This window comes from Delphinapterus leucas, chromosome 13 (genome assembly GCF_059928025.1).
Source record: "Delphinapterus leucas isolate spDelLeu-1000000601 "Yukka" chromosome 13, BTC_Dleu_Yukka2, whole genome shotgun sequence".
Classification (NCBI taxonomy): Eukaryota; Metazoa; Chordata; class Mammalia; order Artiodactyla; family Monodontidae; genus Delphinapterus; species Delphinapterus leucas.
Window position 1 is genome coordinate 78,894,009 of NC_143141.1, and position 15,259 is coordinate 78,909,267.

At 37.9% G+C, this 15,259-nt stretch overlaps 1 protein-coding gene across 2 annotated transcripts in view; it reads left to right on the plus strand.

The window, feature by feature from the left end:
- Positions 1 to 15,259, plus strand: part of LDAH (lipid droplet associated hydrolase) — a 94,293-nt gene that overhangs the window by 65,581 nt on the left and 13,453 nt on the right. For both annotated transcript variants that reach the window (XM_022574359.2, XM_089923395.1), the window contains one exon: positions 12,104 to 12,186. In XM_022574359.2, coding sequence (XP_022430067.1) covers positions 12,104 to 12,186 — 83 coding nt within the window. The remainder of the gene's footprint in view (positions 1 to 12,103; positions 12,187 to 15,259) is intronic.

Below are 15,259 nucleotides of genomic sequence, written 5' to 3' on the forward strand. Positions count from 1 at the left end.
ATGTTTTTGCTACTTTACTTCTTGGCTGTTTTTAAATGTAATTTATCTGTTTAGTTAATACTAATTTATATATTTACAAATGATTTTAATAATAAAATATGCTACTTTCTTAATCCATAAAATGGGATAATAATATCCCATACCTCAAAAGATTATTATAGGATTAAATGTGATAATATATGCAAAGTGTCTATCTAGTATTTTATTTATAATAAGCCTCCAGTGAATGATATAACAACAGTTGCAGCAGCAGCAGCTAATAGCTGCTGTTCTAAGCTTTAACCTGTAGTCCTCAGAAGAACTAATAACGTTTAGGTATTATTATTGTCCCCATTTTACAGATAAAGATACTGAGGTTCAGAGAAGTTACGTGATTTGCCCGAAGTCACACAACTAGTGGGTAGTGTTCAAACTCCAGCAATATGCCACTGTGTTAAACTTCCTTTTACCATAGCTGCTGCTATTATTGTCTCTTTGCTCCTTTCAGTCATAAAAGCAGGACTCCTGAGTAAAGTTTACCATGCTCACCTACATCGAGTGCCATGAGATCATGTGCATAGTGAATCCAGAAACAAGTCACAGCCCTACCTTTAGAATTGTACAGCTACAGATTGTATGGGAGGTGTTTTTCTAAATATGTAGCAAGAAGAAGTCATCACAAATACAAAGTTCAATATATTTTCTGTATTTGTGGATTTTTATGCTCTCCCCAACTCTCATTCTTTGTTATAGGCTTAGCATAGTAGCAGCAGAAGATGAGATAGGGAGTAGGGAAGCAAGGCTCAGGACAGTCATAAAAATCACGAAACATTGAAGTTGGAGATGTCCCTTGAAGACCTTCTGGTCCAGCCCCTTATTTTTCCCTCATAGAAGAGAAAGAAATGGCCTAGTAAGTGAAAATGGCACTGACAACAAGGCAGAAACCCTCAACTCTCATTTTGGTTTTGCCTCAGACTCCCTCTGTGGCCTCAATTTAGTCCCTTCCCCTCTCTGGTTCTCAGTCATTGATCAAATCAAGAGTTAGACTGGACACATTTGGAAATTGAGATCAAATGGAAATCACTTGAAATTCTGGCAAACATATATAAAACTACTCCACGTATACTTCAGTAAGTCATTACAGTTTACAAGGGTTTTTTTTTCCCTTCTTTAATCTTTTTCTTTTTACCCTTAGAAAGGATTTTAAAAAAGCATTCTCTAGTTAAGGAATCCATTTTCCTCCAAGGACTTCTGCTTCCAGGAAGATGAAATAGATGTATTCATCTCCCTGTTTCTCCTACTAAGTGCTAAAAATCCTGCATATTATATGTAAAACAAATATAAGACGCTGAAAGGTGGAGAAGAAAGCAGACTATGTAGGGACCTTGGGACCCACAGAGCAACACAGTGGTAAGTTCCCTGGGTTTTCTTTTTACCACATGTATCCTAGACTTGGAGCCAGTGACCCAGAAATACCAATGGGTGTGGATTTTTAAAAAGCCCTGAAAAAAACCTGCACTCTGTAGCCAGAGGACCAGGAAAATGACAGCCTTTCTAAAAGAAACTTTTGGATAATGACTGCCCTAATCTAGCCATGCACCATAGTAAAAACCGTGGCCTTATCCCTACCCAAATCAGCCAAGGCCAAGTGGGAGGCCTGGACTTTACCCCACACCCAACAGTAATGAGGCACACCTCTCCTTCCTCACTAGCGTGGTGTCCAGAAGAGGCTGGTTGGAGAAGCAGGACTTTCACCACTGCCCAGCAGTAATGAGGCCACTACCACCACCACTCCTATGAGATCAGTGGGGATCATATGGGAAAAGCAATAAGGCAATCCTGCCTCTCCTGGCTGGGATGGTAATAATGGAAGCCTAGTGGGGAGTCAGAATTCCTACCCATGCCCAGCAATAATGAGGAGCCCCTCCACCCCTTGGTTGTCAATAGAAACCAAATGGAGAACCTGGATTTCTGCCTCACCTGGCAGTAGTGAGGTGGCACTTCTCCTTCCCCACTTCCCTTGCTGAAGAAGTGTCAGGGAAAAAAAAACAAAAAAGCCCCACCTAAAATAGAAAGTTTAAATAAGATCAGGAGTATCATAATACAATCCCATTGTCCTTGTTTTAGTTAAAAATCGCTTGTCATACCAAAAACCCAGAAAATCTCAATTTGAATGGAAGAAGATAATGAATGCCAATACCAAATGACAGAGATATTAGAATTTTCTGACAAAGATTTTAAAGCAGTCATTATAAAATACTTCAATGAGCAATTAATAAACATGTTGGAAAAAATGAAAAAATAGAAAGTCTCAGGAAAGAGAAGATTTAAAGAAAAACTGAATGGAAATTTTAGAACTGAAAAATATAATAGCCAAATTAAAAACTCAGTGTTTGAGCTCAACAATAAAATGGAGGGGACAGAGGAAAGAACCAGGGAACATAAAGATATAACAATAAAAATAGGAACTTCCCAAATTTGGTAAAAGACATAAACCTACAAAATTCAAGAAGCTAAATGAACTCCAAATAAGTAAACCCAAAGAAATCCACACCAAGACACATAAACATTCGAAAACGAAAATAAGGAAAATATCTTGAAAGCAGCCAGAGAGAAATGATACATATTTATAGAGGAAAATCTATTTGAGTGACAACTACTTTCTCTTCAGAATCTATAGAGGCCAAAAGAAATGGCATATATTTCAAGTGTAAATAGAACAGAACCATCAATACAGAATTCTATATCCAGCAAAAATGTGCTTCAGGAAGGAAGAGAAAATTAAGACACTCTCCAATGAAGAAAAACTAAAGGAATTTGTAACTATCAGACCTATCCTAAAAGAATAGCTATAGGAAGTTCTCTAAACTGAAAATAAATGATCAAAGAAGGAATCTTGAAACATTTAGAAAGGAAAGAACAGAAAGAAAAGATGTGGGTAATTACATTTTTCCTTCTCCTCTTGAGATTTCTAAATTATGTTTAACAGTTGAAGCAAAAATTATAACATTGATATGATCTAAGTGTATATAGAAGTATTTAAGGCAATTATATTATAAATAGGGGAGGGTAAAATAACATAAAGGGAAGTAATATACTTCTGTACTTCACTTGAACTGGTAAAATGTCAACACCAGTAAACTGTATTAAGTTACATATCTAATGTAATACCTAGAATGACCACTTTAAAATCTATAAAAATAGACATACTCCAAAACACTATAGGTAAATCAAAATAGAATTCTAAAACATTTATTAAACAATATAGGAAGGCCAGAGAAAGAACACAGAGAAATAGAAAACAGACAACCATCAGAAAACAGATAATAAAATGGCATACAGGCTCTAACATACCAATAATTACATTAAATGTAAATGGTCAAAATATACCAATTAAAAGATAAAGATTGACAAAGTGGATTAAAAAACAGAACCTAAGTATATACTGTCTTCAGAAAACTTGGTTAAAATATAATCGTATAGGTAGACTGAAAGTAAAAGAATGGGAAAAGATACATCATGCAAACATTAATCAAAAGGAACTAGTAATGACTATATTAATATCAGATAAAGTGAACTTCATAGCAAAGAAAATTACCAGGACCATAGAGTGACAATACATAATAATAACAATAAAAGGTTCAATTTACCAAGGAGTCATAGCAATTCTAAATGTGTATGCATGAAACAAGTGAGCGGCAAAATATATGAAGCAAAAACTGATAGAACTGAAAGGAGTAATGGACAAATGCACAATTATAGGTGGACGCTTAAACACCCCTCTCTCAACAATCAGTCAAATAATATAACAGAAAAAATTAGCAAGGATATACATAAATTAGCAACAGTATCAACCAACAGGATTTAATAGACATTTATAGAACACTCCACCCAAAACATCTGGGTTTCTGATAGGCATTAGATAGGGAAATATTTTCTAAACCCAAATCAGCACATGGGATATAAGAAAGTTTTATTTGTTTTTCTATATATATTTAGTGACTATGTAACACATCACATATGACATATGACGTGTTTAATGTTTTTTCATTAAAATGGGTACTTATATAAAGATTTTTTTTCAATTTTTCTACAACAGAATTGTAAACACCCTCTTGAAGAAGTAGGCTCCATAGGCTGCACTTGAGAGAAAGGAATCTTCCTTTCAGCTGCAATGATTGACCTCTTACTGAGTCTTCCTGGAGCTGCAAGTGCAGGCATCAATCAAGGAGCAAGACAGTTTGGACATAGGACACATTCCCCTCCCTGACTCAAGGCAACCAGAGCCTTCCAGCTGCATTGTTGCTTGGGGAACCCTGGGGTTTCTTTCTCATAGTAGAGTTATACTGTGTGCAAAATAGACTTTTAGACCAGACTAAACACTCAGCCACATTGCTTTATCTCTGTTCCAAACAACCAACTTGCAAACAAACTTTTGGAGCACAGCCCTTATGTTTCTGACATCCTTTCCTTCTCTGATTTTCTCTTTTCTTCCTTCTGGACCTGCCTTTCTGATATCCAAGTAACTAGTACTTCAGTAGTCTCTTTTGTTTCCCCATTACCCACCCTGTCTGTGTAACCTTGGGTAAAGAGAAAGGAGGCAAGAATTACCTGTCTTCTTGCTGCTTTGTGTTCTTGGTTTATTCCCTGCATGGGAACTTAGTTCAGTCTCCTAGTAGTGACCGTAGGCTAACCCTTAAGCAAGCATTGCAGTCATCCTAGCCGGCCTCTTTATACCTCTCCCCTTTGGGTCCCGTGTCGTCCCCTGCCTCCTCTTGCAACAGCTACCACAGAACCTGCCTTTACCCAGGCTTGCCCTGGCCATGCCTCTAGTGATTCCTGTTCCCTTGCTTATGACAAATGCAAGACGGCCCTGCGGAGAGGGACTGATACTCATCAGATAAGACCCTGGCCCTTGTGGATGATTAGTGCACTCCTCCCGAGCTTATACCCCATGAATGGTGAAGGGTAATCGATACTCAAACCAGTCACTTGAGTTGGTGACATGATTTTCATGTTACACAAAGAGAGGGGTCATTAGGGGAAAGGAATACCAGGTCTGAGATCATTTTCAGTGGTCAAATCTATGCCGTCCGGACCTTCCTCCTCCAGACCTGCTTCTCTGTGGCTTGACTGTCATCCAGACAATGACCTTTAGCGTACCAGTTTGACTTTTAGGAGGACATGGGGTGTTTTCACATTATGTAATGTCTGTGCTTCAGTAGAAATCTTATGGAAACAAATGGAGGAAGTTTGCCAGTCCAAGTAGTGGATAATAAATCCTGACCTATCTGGATAGAAACTGATTTTCTGTATCCTTTAGTTTATACACATATTTTTTTATTGTAGTAAGGTCTGAAAAATTCAAGGAACCAAATTATTCAAGTATTTCAAATGCTGTTGTCCTTTTGGCAAAAATGGTGCTTCTTATAGGCTGAGATGCTATATATTAGCCTTCTTCAGCAGACTGAGTAAAACATCCTTTCCTATCCAGCATTCAGGATAGAGTAGCCCTAATTCAATTAGGATACTTTATAAACTTTACCACAGTGTTCATTAGATCAATTGATATAACTAGATTGTTTTGAATGTTATTTTTAAAGAAAATATATGGTTTTTTTGTTAATTTTAAATCTGGAATATTTGCTACTACATATTTTCTTTAGAATAGATGTTCTTCTGTTTCATGAGAAATAAATTTTTGAGGGAGACAGCTGAATTGGATTTTCTGATCAAAGCTAAAAGCAAATATATTTTAGCTTAGCAGTATCACAGGTCAAGATAATTAATGTTAAAAAATATTCTAGGGTCTTTTTGTTAGGCCAAATTGATGTTTTAATTCCTTTCAGTTACCTAACTAGAAAAACATAGTGCAGACAAAGGGCATTCCTGGTAGATTACGTTACTTCTGTTGCATACATTCTTGTAAAAGACACTTTCATAATCTTTCCTTTCCTTAATCAATATGGAAATAACTTTTAAAAACATATACAGTGATATGAAATGAACAGAACTATTCAATGAACTGACACATAAGCTTCACTAAAAAATCACAAATTTCTTCTCAGCATATTTTTGACTTAATCCCAGAATAATATTTTGAATAAGACAAAACCAGACTGCCATGTTACCTATTCTCTCATTTATGTGTGTAGCTTAGGAAAATCCATTTATAAAAGCCAACTTCAGCTTTAGTTATTCATGGAGGTTTAGCCTAAAATTCAGCAATGAAGGAAAAGATTTTGTGTGTGTGTGGTCAGTATCAGGATTTAGGGCAAAAGGTGATTAGATACAGTACTAGAATATCATCTCTGGTTTAGAAGTAAATGACTCAGTGAAGGTTTTATTATTTTTTTCTATAGAAATTTATATATATATATATATCTTTAAATTATCTGCCACTCTAAAAGTTGTATTATTTTTTAAAAAATCATACACCTTGAGTTGTGTGTTTCACTTTGGTAAACTCAATATCACATAGATAAGACTTTGCAGACTAAATCAATGGTTATAATAACGAAAGTCTTGGCTTATGGAGAAACATGTGAATAGTAAACATTACTCCAAATTACACAGAAATTTTAGAATGGGAGAATTACTTTTTTAGATCTGGTTTTCACATTGTTAAAAGCCACAATTGGCACACATAGAAACTGTAGAAAATGATCGGGGGAAAAAAATAAAGACCTACCAAAGAACTGGCCCTTGTAAGACTTCATCTGGGTTTCTGAGCATGTGTAATCCTGCTTAACTTCTGACAAACTCTCCTGGTTTATGCTTCTTGATTGCCTAGCCTTAACTTTGCCTGAGCAGCTCTGGACAGAACTCTGCTGGAGCGTGGGATACTCACATCTCCAGGACTATCCAGTTTCACAGTCTGTCCTCAGCCCCAAGAATTTTGCTACCATGCAGCCCTGCTTGGCTCACACCTAACTCCTCTACATTTGGTAACATCTTGCCAGCCTCAGGACCAGTTAGAAGATGTGCTAGGAGGGGCTATCCTTGGAACGGCTTTTTTGCAGTCAGCTCCTACCTCTTCCCTCCTATAGGGAGGATCTAGTATGTATAGATAAAGATTGATGCCACCCTCCTCCCCTACTCAAGTACCAGAATCTGATAGGAAGTTGACAACAACATCAACCCCTGTTAACCAAAAACACCCAGAAAATCGAGAGACCCCATTTTTATTTGCTTTTATTAGCTAAGACTGAATTTGGCTATAGATAACAGAAAACTAAATTACAGTGGCCTAAACAGATAGGGATCTATTGATATTTTTCTCATGCACCAAGAAATATAAAGGGGAGAGTCCAGAGATAAATAGTATCTCAACAGTGCCATCAAGGATGTGGTTCTTTCTGGATTTCCACTCTTTGTCCTCAGCACATTTTTCCTCATGCTCGTCATCTCATGATCACATGATGACTTCTGTTACTCTAGGCCTCATGTCTGACATTCAGATGGAATTAAGGAAAATGGGGCAAAAGCAGAGGCTTATTCCTGATGAGGCTTTGGCTTATGTAGGAAGAGAAGTCCTCCCCCAGGAACCTTGCCTCTACATTGCCTCTAGTAGCCAACACTAGGCCATATCCCTAGCTATAAGGGATGTGGAAAAGCCATATGTTTTGACTTTCCCATGTCTCTAGTCAAGGAAATGAGGGGGTTTTTATTGGCTTTTGGGTAGGTACTAGTATTTACTACATCCCTACTTCAAGATGGTCTTGGACCCTACCTACCTACCCATCTTCCATGGACCTACCAAACACCTAGCTAGTAACTCCATCCATACTAGTTAACTAGTAACCTAGACAGTTAACTCCATCCTCTTCACCATAACTAAAGTCCACCACATCCATGCCCCCTCCAGAATGTCTTTGGGCTTCACGAGCCCTGACAAGACCACCTCAGACTGGGGTCTGCAGTTTATTTATGGGAGTCCCTCTTGGAAGCACGTCTAGATGCACCTATCCACAGGAGAGCCTGTCTTGGTTCCCGTGATTATTAGTAGTACCCTTATTATTTTAAAGAGAATTTAAATGAAAACTTTTTGCTGTTTACCTCTATTTGTGTGCTTACTAGTGGCTTCTGTCCTCAGCCACCCTCCCATCATGGAGGTAAATATACCAAACCCTTTTTCTAATCCAGCAAATCTTGTAAGGAGCATTTTTTTAAGAGACTGTTTTTTTTCTTCTAAACCTTATGGCATACTTTGGACATACAGAACCTAACAGCCATTTTAAAGAATATTAAAGTGACTAGAAATAATATCTTGGTCAGAACAGACCAGGAGTAACAATCACATTTTACACTGCAGTGTACACACCCATGCATGGGAGATTTCCTACCTCCAAATTTCACCTGCCCTAATTAAACTGTGCCCAGTTCAAGTAATTCCCTTTGCTTCAGCACCATCAATCCTCCCTCCCCAATATAAAGGCAAAACTGAACAAACTGGGGCATTCTACTGTGAAACTGTGCTAATGGCACTGGATCACATACCACCAAAACAGCAGGACAACTTGGCTTCCAACCCCCAAGTTCTACTTCAGAAAACTGTTCGTACATCTCCCCCAAACCTCCTATTGTATCATTAATTGTGGTTTTTCTTCCCTCTGCATTTTCCCTCACTGCTATGGCCAGTGCTTTATGTGGCCTAGTCTGGGGCCAGTCTCAACAGAAGCTCTTAGATTGCCACTCTTGCCTGCAATGATTTGTCCCAGTTTTATACCAGTATCCGCCAGCTTGGCTTACCATGTCAGTGTTCTGGCTTCTCTTGTGATGTCAGCTCTTGCACCACTTCAAGGAAGACAGCAGGTTTTTCCTCCTGACCTGTTTCCCTCCTACCCCCGCAAAAAAGGAAAACACTGGCCGAGTCCCTTCCCATTTATTTTATTTAACAGCCCTTAACTCACAGCTGCCATGAACCAAGCACTTGCATAATCACTGGAGAGAATAATAAATGAAATATAGCTGCTGCTATATTTATATATATATATATATATATATATATATATTTATATAGCATGGTAGGGGAGATGAATGTGAAGAATTTTAACATATCACACTTACGACTGTTATAAATACAGATACAGGTCAGGAATGGTACCAAGAAAAGGAGAAATTAGTTCTATCTAGATAAGTAAGGGAGAAAACAAATGAATTTGGACTTGAAGATGAGTTGGGAATTTTCCAGACAGACAAAATGGCATCAAGATAGGTGATTGAGTTAAACAGAAGGCAGCCTTCTATTGTAGATTATGTGTACTTGGAGAATTTAGTGGTACCATTTAGCCTGGGAGATGAATGTCCTATTGGTCTTCCAACTTTAGCCCTCACTCATTTCGTTCCTCAGCCACTCCACTGGGAGTTGATGTCCTGTAGTGATCTTTAAACGCTAAGCAGATTTCAGAAGATGACGGTAGCAAATAAAATAGAACATTAGACTCAGTAAGGTTTTTATTACACCTGTATTTAGATTTTTAAGGAAATAAAAGTAAATAAGTACCATTCTTCTAAACCATTCTCTTCCCTTCGTGTTTTGTTTCCATTACTCCTGCTACTAGATATTTCCTTCACTGTGGTGCTTGAAACTGAATTCTGCTGGGTTTCCAGGAATGCTGTTGATAGTCATTGCCAGGAGAAATGTGTTTTCCCCTTAGGAAATTACACTTCTATTTAGTATTATTGTTTTTGGCCACTGTGCTGTGTTACGAGCTTTTTTTTTTTTTTGCGGTACGCGGGCCTCTCACTGTTGTGGCCTCTCCCGTTGCGGAGCACAGCCGCTGGACGCACAGGCTCAGCGGCCATGGCTCACGGGCCCAGCCGTTGCGCAGCATGTGGGATCTTCCCGGGCCAGGGCACGAACCCGTGTCCCCTGCATCGGCAGGCAGACTCTCAACCACTGTGCCGCCAGGGAAGCCCTATGAGCATTTTTGAGGATAGAAAAAGATAATTGCTTCCTTGGAGCAATTACTGGAAATGAAACTGGTATTCCACTTTCTAAAAACAACAAAAAAGTACACTTAGATGGGAAACTACTAGGAAAAACAAGAATAAGAATAAAGGTGAGGTGAGGTACATTCCCCGATGAAAAATTTACTTTTAGAAATGTAAGATTCCTTACAAGTTTTTTGAATGTTTATATTTTTTCCAATTCAAGAATAACACTACAGAAAAGTGCTTAAGATGTAAATGTTTACCTCCATGAATTATCAGAAAGCAAGCTCCCATATAACTCCCTCCCAGCTCAAGGATCACCATTGCCTGGCTCTCAGAAGCCTCTTTTATACCCCTGCATATCCCACAGTCCACTTCTGAGCTCATTCAGGTTGTTGGCAGAATCCAGTTCATGTGGCTTTTTGACTGCAGTCCCCATCTTCCTGCTGGCTGTCAGCCAGGGGTCCCTCTCAGCTCCTGGAGGTCACTTTCAGGTCCTTTTCACATGAGCTCCATTTTCAAACCAACAGTGGTGCATTTAATCCTTCTAGTGCTTTGAATCTGTGACTTCTTCTGCCACTAGCCAGAGAGAACTCAAATTTTGAAGGACTCGTGTGGTCAGGGTAGGTCCACTGGGATAATCTCCCTTAAAGTCGTCTCAACTTTATAACGTAACCTAGTCATGGGAGTAATATGTCATCATACTCACAGGTTTCACCCACACTCAGAAGGGAGGGATTGTAAAGGGCAAGGAGTATTTGTGTCATCTGGGAATTCTGCCTACCACAGACCACCTGTTTTCTGCTGCTCTAAAATGCGACCTTTGTCAAAAATTAAATATCTATATATGTGTAGTCATTTGTGGAAGAATTTATTTAAAATCAATATTATTTCTTCCTTAAATGTTTGGTAGAGTGGACCAATGAATTCATCTTGCTCTTGAGTTTTCTTTGTGCAGAGGCTTTAAATTACAAATTTAATTTCTTTAATAGATATAAGACGATTGAGGTTATCTATTTATTGTTAAGTAAGCTTCAAATTTGTGTCTTTGGGCAGACTGGCTGTTTCATCTAAGTTATTGAATTTCGTGACATGAAGTTGTCCACAAAATTACTTGATTATCCTTTTGATGTCTGTATTATCTGAAGGGTTGTCATTTCTCTTTCCTGATACTGGTAATGTTTTATGTCTTCTCACATTTTTTTCCTGATCAGTCTGCCTAAAGATTTATCAGTTATTGAACTTAATTTTAGTTTCATTTAGTTTCTCAATTGTTTTTCTGGTCTCTATTTCATTAATTCCTGCTGTGAACTTTATTATTTACTTTATTCTGCCTACTGACTGGAGTCAGACCAAATATATTTTATATCAGTATACGTGAGTATGTTAAGTCCCTTTATTTAAGAGAGAGAGACTTAAATTCTGTTTTTAAAGAAATCTACTTATGATTTCAAGAGACATAACTTATGACAAAAGACTAAAAATAAAAGACAAATAGGCAGATGATGCCAAAAAGAAAGCAAAGTAACAATAATAACACCAATCAAAGTAGAATTCAAGGCACAAAGAATCAAATGGAAATTTGTGTAGCAGTACCAGAAAATCACATAAATTCATGTTATCTCTGGCGTTCTTCCTTTTTCTCAGTTATTTGACATCTCGAAAATGAGGGTCACTCTGCTCATTCCACAGTCAGTATAATAGAACTAACCCTCATAAGCAACTCCTAAAGATCACTTAAACCTGTTTTAAAATAAACATTCTTTTTAGTTGTGTCCTTTTTAAAAAATTATCGAGATGGTTTCATGTTCATAACTATGTGTGGTTTCCCTGGTATACATGATTTATCTGTCAAAATTTGTGATTCTAATCTTAAATCATAAAAATGCCTTGATCAGGTATGATTACACACATCTGCTGTGGTATCTGACATTAGGCCATCATACTGCTAACGTTGCTATTGAGAAAGCCAGGTGAGGGTGAGAGAGATTCTTCCACAGGGCATGCTCTTGTTTCCAGAGACAGTGCATGTTGCTGACTCACATGCCTCTCTCGGCCTCACTAATGTCTCACATCACATAGCATTTGGCAAAAGAAAAGAGTAAAGCAGGAATATACTACAATTAATTTGACATTTGTGTTTGTTCTATATATTCTAACTGTTTGCCTTTTTTTTTTTTTAATGTAGTTAATGCTGCCTACCTTGGGAGCCAAGAAATGATGGAGGTGGTGAAGAGAGACAACGAAACCATAAAGGAACATTTATCTAAGGTAATCACTTTAGTGCTACAAGGAGGTAAGTAGATGGGCAGAAATACTTACTGAGGATGAAAGGCTAGAGTTGCTTAGAATCTGTAAGACCTCAAGGGTTTGTAAATTTCAGATCAAGTTCTACTTCTAGCTAACATTAAGGCAGTCCTTGAAAGTTGCATAGAAAGTAAGTAAAGCTGACTACATAGTTTCTTAAATATGTTTTGCCACCCGTTTTTGTTGGGTTTATTTTTAGGATCGATACTTCTCTCTAGAGCTTTGTACTGAAAAGACTCTCAATAATATTTATGGAAGAAATGAGTTATATTAAAATATAAGTGAAACATTGGAAAAGAACTAACATGCCTATGATCTGATGATCCAGTGAGCCCGTCTCTCTTATTCTCCAATGCATTGGAGTAGGAATGCCCAGCTGACATCAAGGCGAGTTTTCTATACAAGCAGGTGCAGAAAGGCAACAATTGAAGTATTTAGCATTTTTGAGTTGCTGCTGTAAGTGCTAGAATCTTAACACAGGCGTATTTGGAAGCACAGTTTCTGAAACTGTGAGGGGCCGTGGTTTAGAATATGTCTAAGCACCCTAGAATTAAGGTGGCCCTGGTACTCCCATGGCATCATTTGTCTGTCTGTCCATACAGCTGTCTGTCTGTACAGCTGAATAGGATAGAGCTGTACCATCTAACACGGTAACCACTAGCCACATGTGATTATTTGTGGCTACTCTGAATTGAGATGTGCCGTGAGTGTAAAATACACATTGGATTTCAGAAACTTAGTACCAAAAAGATAAGTAAAATAGTTCATTAATACTTTTATATTGATTACCTGTTGAAATGATAATATTTTAGATACGTGGGGGTAAATAATATATATTATTAAAAGAAATTTCATTCATTCCTTTATACTTTTTAAAATGCAGTTATTAGAAGTTTTTAAATTACCAGTGTGCCTTTGTATTTCTGTTGGACTGTGCTAATATAGAGCTTTGCAGTCCAGTGCTGAACCATGACATCTGCTGGATGCAATGAAACGAGCCCCACTGAGTGACCAACTCTTACAGGGCCCAGGAACCTACAATCTGCAAGTAAAATCTTAGATATCCTGCTGGGTTTAGAATCTCTTCATAAACCTTGAGACATTTGACTTAAACTTGCCTATAGTGTTAATTCATATTTCTATAACCTCCAATACAATTATCTTAAAGCAAGAAATGTATATGTTCTTAAAACAATATTTTTAGAATATCGATCTATCGTAGCTTCACCCAGAGAGGACTTTTGAAAGTGCCAGTCTGTGTTTGTCTTATGGCCATAGTGGTCATCATATTTCTAAAATAGCAACTGGCCAGAGATTGAAATTTTGAAGACAGAGGAAACCCTCATTAGCTGAATGGGGGAGGTTGGGGCCTCATAAGGACCCTCTTTCCAGGGATTTCAACTGTTTCTACTCATTGACGTACGTGAAAATGCAAGAAAAACAGTATTTTATTTTTTAGTTAAATTATAAGTGAATTTGTTTCAAAGCTGTGCTTAAGTTCTCAAGGCTGGAAGTTCATAAAAACAACTCAGTTCCCAGTTAATAGTAAGACTGGCAGATGCTCATTTCCAAAATTCACACTTGCTGAATGACTAGACCCGTCATGTGTCAAAGCCTGTCTTACCACCTGTGGAAGCCAGCTGCTGTAAAGTACTCATCATTCCTGGATTCTGTTTGTATGTTGTGCTCAGAAGGAGGTCAAAGGAAGGTGCTAACTTATTCCTGTCCTAAGTTAAATCCATATGCAAGTGTAATCATTCCCAGATAGAGGGCTGCTCATGGTCAGGACCGTACTTTACTGACACTTCTGTGGGAGAAATATGGGGGTATAATGGTAGATGGCAGGCATTTCAAGGTTAATATTAACACACGGTCACAGGACTAAACTTTTCCAACTACAGGGAATGGTTTTATTTTGTTTTTAAGATAACATGACATGTGCTTGTGGAGTTTGGGAAAGCAAGGCATTGTTTAGTTTAATGATGCACAACGACCTGCGATTAATTGCATGTCCTTTCTACCAGCTAAGTTTGAACTCTCCACTAGAATAATACAATTCCAATTCCTAAGTGAAACGAGGTATAGAAAGACAAGAAGTTTATTGCAATTTTTTTGTTTCTGTAATGAAAAAAAAAGGAAACATGCTGTAATTTAATATTGGTAAAAGTTGAATCAACATATGTCTCAGTCTGCTTGAGAAAGTAAGGAAACTTAAAAGGGCACATAGTTCTAGCAAAATAGTGGGCATTTTCCCCTGCATTCCAAACAACCCTGATAATTAGTCAGACTTGAAAATCAGTTCCCAAGACTAGACATATCCCTACTTTAAATATTCTAGTCAAGGATACTCTGTCTCATTTCTGCCCAAATATAAGCATTCAGAAACTTTGTGCCTCTCCAGGACTGTCCATTGTAAAGATGTTTTGAGCCACACATTTCGTTGCAGAAATCGTTAAATATATCTATTATTCAACTTTTAAAACAGTTCTGGAAAATGTATCTTTGTGCCATCCAGTCAGGAAGCCACAGGAGATTTAGTCTAAAAACAGTCATTCTACTACCACATGTGGATGGCTTTTGGATTCTTTCTCGTCCTCTAGAAAACTATTATATCATAATCAGCAGACTTCGGTTCTAAATTCAAATTTTTTACCACTGAATTTCCACATGAAGAGAACTTTATATCTTCTTGAGGGAAATGTGCCTTTTTAACTCTGAAAAATCTCCGGAGCTGATTGTCTCCCTTCCTTCTTTCCAAGGTCTAGAGACTTTACAGACAGTGTCAGACACTGCTGCAGCACTACATGAGGTTACTTCCCTTTCCTGAAGCAAATATGTCAGACTCAGTTGTTTCCAAAAGAATATAGTAGGGCCTGTGGCATCATAGGTTGTGTTCTTTCTTCACCTGACTAAATTCTGCCTGTCCTTTAAGACTTGGCTCCACTGTCATCTTTTTTTTTTTTCCTTTGGCGGTACGCAGGCCTCTCACTGTTGTGGCCTCTCCCGTTGCGGAGCACAGGCTCCGGATGCGCAGGCT